The 9,280-nt window shown below is 39.1% G+C and overlaps 1 protein-coding gene across 4 annotated transcripts in view; it reads left to right on the top strand.

The window, feature by feature from the left end:
* The first annotated feature begins 4,674 nt into the window (after nt 1–4,674).
* The window catches only part of ldb2a (LIM domain binding 2a), an 87,634-nt gene continuing 83,028 nt past the window's right edge, over nt 4,675–9,280 (top strand). For 3 of the 4 annotated variants that reach the window (XM_078260116.1, XM_078260114.1, XM_078260113.1), the window contains exon 1: nt 4,676–4,946. In XM_078260116.1, the coding sequence (XP_078116242.1) occupies nt 4,815–4,946 (132 nt within the window). In that variant the 5' untranslated portion in view covers nt 4,676–4,814. Of the gene's footprint in view, nt 4,947–9,280 lie in introns of all 4 variants that reach the window. The other variant, XM_078260115.1, reaches the window with a different exon arrangement.

Below are 9,280 nucleotides of genomic sequence, written 5' to 3'. Positions count from 1 at the left end.
TGTTATTCAAACAAGAGTTAATAGTGCATTTGTTGGGGACTATTTTCAGCAGTGGATTAATACACATTTGATGCTAAAGCTAGAATTGAATTGAGTCAAAGTAAACTACAGTGATGTGTGATCACGGTCATAAATTATTTATCCTCATATCTACACCAGAGAACGTAACAGTTGTGGTTTTAAACACGTCGTTAACGTTGTGAAACAGTCACGGTTTGTGTAGGCACAAAAATAACATGGTTAGGTTTACGAACCAAACATACTTAGTTAAGTTTAGAAAAAGTGTGTGATTCGAGTTAAAATCAGTACATTTGTTATATCACTTCCGTTTACTCACGTGACGCAGAACGCAACCTAGTTCCATTTGTTCCCCCATGAGGAATTCTAAGTAATGACAACAAAACTGTCGGCGCGGCCACATGATACAAGCCTTCTGTGACCACCCCCACCCCTCCTCCACGCAGTTGCTAGTAGCCACGGAGGACACGGAGGATTAAAAAAACATGATGGACTCTTCAGAAGAGGTAATTATCTTCGCTCGAGTTCCTGCGCGGGAAAGTCGCCGGACGCCACAATCTTCTGAACACAGCCATACTGACAAATACTGAAAATTCACTAATATCAAAAAGTTACACACTAAAGCTTTAAGTTAAAAAAACAACAACTTCTGTTTACTTTTATTTTTAAACTCTACACGATCCCCTATCTCCTTGGTGAAAGTCCTGTGTTTGTTGGACTTACTTCCTGCTTTGCTCTTGTCATAATTACTACGACCACTGAGGACGCCACAACTATAAATGTAAATATACGTCATAATTGCTTGTTGAACAAACAACTTATAGTGGCGTTTTTCAGGGGAAAAACGCCAAAATAGTGTGTGTGTTCATGGCAATGAAGGAACATGTCTTCCATTGCAACAGTGTGGCTCATTGATATGTTTTTAATAGACAACATTGGAGCTCCATGGCGCAGAGGAATAAGACATATCAGGCTTTGGCCACACAGGTAACACTTGTTTGTAGGACAAGTACATTTTTGGTTTTGGTCTTTTCATGGTATTTGATCACAATAAGAAAAATACAGGGTATCACCAGTGTTACCCTTTCATAAATATGTCATGTGATAAGTGAGTCTAATTTTAAAATCACACTGTTGTACGACAATGATTTTATCTTTGACATTCGCGGTGAAGCAGTTCATCTAAATGTGTGTGATTTTAAATGCAAGTTTTGAATGTCGCTGGTTTGCTGTGTTTGTGTGTTTCCTACAGAGAACCATCTGGGAGGAGAGCCGCTGTAGGCTGAAAAAATAAAATCTTCTGGTCAGTCTGTTCACAGAGCGACACTCTGCTGCCCAACCTTACATGTAGGTCCTGTTTACGAAGATCTGCACAATACAACCAAGTTCATATTGAAATCTGTTAAATGAGCTGTTCACTTCAGTGTACTGTATTGCAGCCACACTTGAGTAGTAAGCGCTTTAGGCGAGCAACCAAATCCTGTTAGAAATGTCAATTGAAAAGGTCTTGAGATATTAAAAATGTAGTTTTTAATTAAAGGTTTATTAATAGATTTTTCAAACTTTTTTTTTTTTTTAATTACCCAACCGGTTGCCTGAGGCATTTGGATTACAACTTTTATCTCACTCGATTCAGACTGCCTCTCCCCATTCAGCCATTTTGGATTAAAAGTCAGACTTCATAAATGCTGCTCATTAATTCTCAGTGCGGGCAGTTAATGTGAGATTTGGTTGCAACGTTACGGCTGGTCTGAGTGTCTGTTTATTTTTAGATTCTTGTGGCTACTTTGCAGCCCAGGCCTAATCTGTCACGGAGGAGAACATGGGGGAAATCTTAATCGCTGTGCCAAAAAAACATTTTCAATGCACTCTGGTGTGTCTGGTTTGGAAATTCAACATGTTATTGACACATACTGTCACAGTAAATTATGTTATTGACACGTGCTGCATGGAACATATTGTAAAATTGTTGAAATAAATTAGAACCAGTCTGTTTGCATAAAGTGTCCGTGTGTCATAAACTGCAACTTAATGCAACTGGTAAGCAAAGTAAGCACATTCAGTAAGTGTGTTCAGAACCAGATATTTTCTGATCCTAGATTAATGAATGCATTCAAAATGTGTTCATGTTCATTTAAAAACAAGTATACAAGCAATCAATATAAATTGAGATTTAGAATTTTGATTTGATTGACATTGCTCATTGAAAGTATATGTGTATATTCCGGCCCTTCCCAGAGATCACCCGCCAATCTAACTGCTTGGAAACTACTTTGACATCTTTGATTTTCTGAGTTTCTGTAGGTGGCATTACTCGTTACTTTGTGTGATCAGACGTAGCAGCTGACTGATCTTGCTAACAACACAGTATGTAGTCTGAAACCGCTGGTGGAAATGTGGAACGCTTCACTAATTGTGCAAAAAGCACTTCATTTTCTGGAAAGACCTACTGTTCTAAACAGTGAGTGATAAGAAGCAGTGGATTACCAACTGATTCATGTCATTTGGTTTTGGTAATTTCATTAACTGCAAATTTGTTTGGAATTTTTTAACACTGAAGTACAATATGAACTTAGGCTGGTCCTGCATTTTCAGCTTGAATTATGCACCCTTTGTCAGCAAAGGGCAAAGCAAATGTATTGGTTTAGTTTATATTGTGTACACATGGTGCATATTCCTAATAAAGTTGTGTTTAATCAACCACAGCATTGTTATTCTAGCATATGAATTATGGTTTTACTGGTTGGGTGACAGAGTGCATACTGCACACAGGGTGGCAGGTGGGGGGTTGTAGGGGCCCAACTGCAAATTTTTACCCCACGGCCTCTTAACGGGTTAATCAGGCGATCTGACGATCAATTCAATTCAATTCAATTTTATTTATAGTGTCAAATCATAACAGGAATTATCTCAGGACATTTTACAGATAGAGTAGGTCTAGACCACACTCTATAATTTACAAGGACCCAACACTCCAGTGATTCCCCCAAGAGCATGCATGAATGCGTCAGTGCGACAGTGGCGAGGAAAAACTCCCTTTTAGGAAGAAACCTCGGACAGACCCAGGCTCTTGGTAGGCCGTGTCTGATGGTGCCGGTTGGGGGTATGATGAACAATGGCAATAATAGTCACAATAAAGATATTGTAATAGTTATAATAGTTCATGGTGTCGTAGAGCACAGCAGGGCGTAACAGGGTGTGGCAGGGCGTTGGCCGGACATAACAAGTCGAAGCCGGGCATTGCAGTGCATAGCAGGGTGTAATAGGGCACAGCAGGTCGTAGGGCATGCCCTATATATATATATATATATATATATATATATATATATATATATATATATATATATACACATGAAAAAGCTGTGTTTTATTATTCACATTTTTGTTTGCATTGTGCCACAATGTCTTTTTTTATGTCGAAATGTTTAAATCTTACGCAAAGTGGCTTCCCAGTAATGACAATCCATTATCGACCAATCACTGTGCACATGTTACTGAATTACATATGATACATGTTTTGGCTTGTTGAAATTCAGACTGACATTGTGGATTGTGGACTGTCCACTGCCACAGACAAAGCAGTGAGTATTCCCCCTCTACCTTCCTTTAATCACAAATTATGCCACTTGGTACATAACTAGCCAGGTACTAAGATTCTGTCATTAGCAGCATTGACTGCAGGCAACACGATCAATACAATATTATGATATCATGCTGCACATGAAATGGACTGTTTACAAGTGCAGCCTTGTCAGCTGTGTTGCTCAGCATGCTCTCATCATCACTTACTGTGAATCTTTACACCTTTAACTCTCAGAGTTTATGGCTCAGGAGGAAGAATATTGAACTTTTTTAAAGATCTTCCTTCAGATCTAGCCACGGCCAGTCAACTTTTTTTAATTTCAGATGTAAAACATGCCGATTTTAAATGTAACCTTTTTCCTTTTTTAAGACAAACTTCCAGGAAATATTGTCTTCCAATATAGAAATCAACTGAAGTATTTCTTTTTTTCAATTGCTGACCTGATGCCGTTGTCTCAGAGTTTCCAATGCAAGAGTTTTAATACTGTTAACACTGAAGATATTTGACCCTAAGCTGTGATGGACTCTCACCTCTTTATTCAGGATTTAACTGTCAAAACATGACCAAAAGCAATATTTGTGATCAATATAGCAACACATTTTCTTAAATACCAAATCGCTGTGATATGCCGCAGACACACACAGTGTTCTTTTTCTAGTCGATATATTAAGCCCATATATTCAGATCAGGCATTGTAACTGTTCTGAACACTGTACTTTACTATAGTAATCAATCAGTTCATGTTTCATTTCATTATCACCTCTGATATGCTGAAACTTTGATGTTGATGAATGAATATTAAGTCAACAGACTTACAGTATGAATGCATGTAAACTAAAACGATGCATCTCTTAAAACACACAAAGAAGGACACACACATGCACATGCATGCACACAGAGATCTTACTTGAACTTTGCAAGAGTGCAAAACTGAGTATAGGTCTTGAGGGAACAGGAAACGACTTCCCTCCTCCCCCTTCAATTCTGCCCCCCTCCCCTGTTCCTCCCCCTCCCTCTCCTCCGCTCCTCTCCACCCTCCTCCCTCCTCTCCCTCCTCCAGCACCACGCTATAGCAGCGAACTAGGCAGGCCAACTTGCAGAGTGCAGCTCAGCCTCAACAGCGGCTGCTACCTACTGGGGGTCTTCGGAGAGCATCGCACTCCAATGTGCGCTGGATGTTGAAATTGCGCCGTGCGCCTCGCCAGGAGCCACCATGTCCAACTCAACCCACGACCCGTTCTACTCGTCTCCGTTCGGACCCTTCTACAGGAGACACTCGCCCTACATGGTCCAGCCCGAGTATCGGATCTACGAGATGAACAAGCGGCTGCAGACGCGCACAGAGGTGAGCCGACCGGGGATAACTGCTGCACGGTCCCGTTTAGGTTGCGGTACCGGTGGAAGGGTAACGGGCTGTGGAGGGAAGGGATCTTGGGGCTGGAGAGAGAGAGAGAGAGAGATAGAGGAGAGGGGCTCGGGTCGGTATAAAGGTCTGTCAATCCGGTGGTGTGGATGTGATGCCAAAGTGCCAAACATTCCTGAGGTGAAAGTAAACAGGCTCCGGTGTTGTACGCTGCAAGAAATATCCTCATCTAAAGTCATCTGTTTTAGTAGAAAAAAGAAGACGATATGTGGAAGAGATGCTTTTACGTGGCCAATTCAGTTTTTTTTTAAATTCCTAACTTAAGTGTCACCTAGTCTGATATGAGTTGAGTGATAGACTAATACGATATCAAAATCAGGTGAAACTGCATTGCAAATATTTGAAATTTAAAGCTTTTAATCAAGATTTTAAGACTCATTACTACACTAAGATTCAGAGTAACACTTGTCTTTGTAGTTTAATGTATTAATACACAAAGTTATACATAAACATAAGTGAGGATGTCTGAAAGAATATTCAAGTCTAACAAGGCTGCATAGAATGAGGCCAAATAGCCTTTTAACTTGCCTTTAATTTATTTGCATATATTTACATAGGCCTATTGCCTGTTTGGGTTTTTTTAATACATATTTGCATATTATGTTTAGTCGGTTAAAAACTGCAACAGCTCCAGACCAACATGAATGTAGAGAGTTTGCCCGCTGTGGTGAAGTGTTTGTGGTGTCACTGCAAAAATAATGTAGGCTATGCCATGATTCATGAATCATCACTGTGTCTGATGACGAAGTTTTCTCAATGAAAGTGACCCCGATTGCAAAGTAAGATGATCATGATATAATTGCATGAGGGTGAAATAATTTCACGTCAGATTTGCTCAGCAAGTGTGGCGTACAGTGGCATTCAGACTAAACCTTTAGTGATCCCACTGCGAATTATATAGCAAGCATCTGTCTTCAGCATCTGTTCTGTGATCTCAAATGTGCAAATCTGCAGATAAGAAGTTCATCCAACATGTCAAGTTCTCCTCGAGAGGCATCTTTAAGAGAATAGAAGGCAGCAAAATGCAATAAAAAGCACCTTTTAGCAGCCTAAATGTTCACTTTTTAAACTATAAATGTTAGAGCTGCAACTAAGCATTATTTTCATTATGCCAATTGTTTCTCATTTGATTACGTAATCATTTGGTCTATAGAATGCCAGTAAAATGCCCATCACAAGTTCCCAGAGCCCATGGTGACCTCTAAAAAATGTCTTGATTTGTCTGACCTGCAGTCCAAAACCAAAAGGTTCTGACTCTACTATCACAGAACAATAAGAAAACCAGAAAATATTCACAATTGAGAAGCCAGAACCAGTGTTTTTATGCAATCTTTACTTACTTTAAAATGAATCGTTTTTCAAAATAGGTGCAAATTAATTCTCTATCAATCGGCTTATTGATTGATCGACAAGCTTTTGCAGCTCTGAATATAATGTTATTTTTTTTATAATGTGAGTTCTAGTTGCTGCCGAAGGCTTTCAGCTGGAATTTTATTCCCACTGATACATTAAAAACTGAGATGTTTTGGATAAATATATCATAATGAAATGATTTGATGTGAAATTGTGGCAGTCATTTTGGAAATCTGGTTTTAGAGCCAGGCTCCAGCTGAGTTACTGCAGCAGCTCGCAGAATGATGCTGACTTTCCTAAAGAGGAACTTGCAACTTTAAGCAGACCAAGGTAATGTTGCTGAGATGCCACAGCCCAGTCTGATGCATTATTCATACGGAGTGGTCCAAGCCCCAGTGGACCTCAACTCCCGTACCACACATACCCAGACAAAAAGTGCAATTACCATGCACACAAGCACAAACTCACACATATGCACATGTACATACGTACACACACACACACACACACACACACACACACACACTCATAGATACTCATAGACACTCATAGACATGACAGGACATGTGCATGAGTGTTAACGTACCACCAGACATGTACACATGGATGAGTTCCAGGATATGAGCACACACACACACGTCATACAGACACACATCAGTTTAAACCATTACCTTCATCTCCTCAGACTAAATTATATAATTGCGTAATAATATAATTAGTTTTTGTTCCCGCTGGTGTTCATAGCATCTTCATGCTCATCCTCCTCATCCATGTATTATATGTCTTCTCTTTAGCGATGTGGTTACTTTTTTAATTTAAAAAGCAGGTAGTGAATATAATGAGGAAGAGGTGGTGTCCTATAGCAGGAAAAAATAGATGCATTGAGTTTTTGCAATTTGTTTGCATCCAGATGTGGGAGACAGCTCTCAGTTCAAGCTTTTAACGGAATTATATAGTAATTATCCTTATGAATGCAAAACTGTAGCCATCAATTTACACAAACCTATTGCGTGTGAAAAAAATATTTGAGGAAAAGGATTGTAATAGAAATCTGCCTTTACAGAGCTCCACATGTAATGTGTATTTGTCTCCTTCACTCTGACTGAAACAGAGATGTAAATTGTGTAAAGATATTGTGTATGCTTCATGAAACGAATACTGTTTACTTCCTGTAAAGCGGAGGTTAGCTGCTGGTCCCTTAATAATGATGCGTGCCTGAAGGGGTCATTCTGCTGCTTCTTTTTTATCACTGAGCTGCTGCTTTAAAATTCAGCTCACATTTAGAAACAAGACCATGTCAGTATCAGCACAGGGTCAGGACGATGTTGTTACAAAACAGGAAGTTTGGGATGTTTCTTGCATAAAAAAAGAAATCTGGATTCCATTAGAAGAAAATAGCTGAATTGTCCTGGTGGATAGTTTCTTGAATATTTCATCAAGGTTTTGCTGCTAGCAGCTGTTGCAGATCTATATCCTTCTGTGTTTGATATAAAGTGCTGGCAGTGAACTGATGATCTGTCATGGAAGTATCAGTTTGATTAACTCAACTTTGCAATTATATTACAATCTTAACGCTTGTGTTTTGTTGAAATTCACTTCCTCATTGTTCACCGCTTTTTTATTCTTTAAATTAAATCTTTTCTCTTCTGATCTTTTTTAAACCCAGTATGTAGAAACATATTGAAGTGGTAAAGAAATGAGCATAACATATTGTTATTACACCAAATAAAGATTAACCCTGATTGGTGCATCTGAACAGGGAGCTGTGGATTTTTGCAAATCGCACTACAGGCTGTAGGTGGTGCCAGAGGAGCCTTTTTTTTTTAAAATGACCTGCTTCATGTAGTTCTACTTGAACATAGAGTCAGTTTCAGCAAATATGACAGAACGTTAGTTTTAAAAGTCTTACCTATTGCACCTTCAGGTATGTTTTTTGGGCTGTTAAAGACTCAACGGACATCCTTTTAGACATGTTATTATGAGCAGGGGCTTTTATTGTTTAAAAAAAATGACCTACATACAGTAGAAGACAGAAAGTATATTAAACAAATCCAAAGAACATATAACAGTGAAGTCGTCTGTTGGATTTTAGTGTGAAGAGACATATTAAATCCTTTCTTTGAATGGGTTTGTTTGTTGATATATTTTGTTGATCCAGTCAAAATGATTTCAAGCTTATGAATAGTGGTCTCGTCAGAATTATCACCCAAGTAAAGATGCTTAACACCGTGAAAGGACTTCCATCGTTAAGGATAAGAATGGCTCAGAGCGTACTTAACATCGGGCTTGCTGGCAGGCCGTTGAAGCAAAATGACTCATTATAGTTTGCATTTCCATCGCTCTGAGTAGTTTTTAAACTGACTAAGCCTCAGTATGACACCACCTTTTCGAAAAAAGTGTTGAATGAGTCGACTGAAGTCACTCTTCTGTTAGAAATTCTTCCATTTGTCTTATTCATGAGTGTGCTTTTGAATTTGCTTTGGCTGGTGGTGCAACTGCTACTTGCACTGGCAGGCGCAGGACTCAAGGACTTGACACTTGGAGGAGACTTTCTTACCCCCAGAGGAAGCTATAGTCTGTACGAGTATAAGTGACATCTATAGCAGAGGCTTTATGCAGTGAATCCTCTGGGAGTGAAATAACAAGTTGTTAGAATTAGACAGAAACATGTTATTTTGATTTTATTCTTTTGGATTTAATATCTTACAAACAGTACTGTTGCATGGACTGGAACTTTTAGTGGACAACGTTTGCAGCATCTCCTGTTGAGTCATTTTAAAAGCCAAAGAAATTAACTTTACCAGAAGAAAAATTACCTTCAGAAGCTCTTGTGCCATTACAGACAGTTAAGATTCAATGTTGGTGGCGTTCAGTGCATTAGAGAGATTGTTTTACGGTAGTTT

The sequence above is a fragment of the Sander vitreus genome, chromosome 10, assembly GCF_031162955.1.
Source record: "Sander vitreus isolate 19-12246 chromosome 10, sanVit1, whole genome shotgun sequence".
NCBI lineage: Eukaryota > Metazoa > Chordata > Actinopteri > Perciformes > Percidae > Sander > Sander vitreus.
The sequence above is the reverse complement of the archived record's forward strand: the minus strand, read 5'-3'. Positions and strand labels throughout refer to the sequence as shown.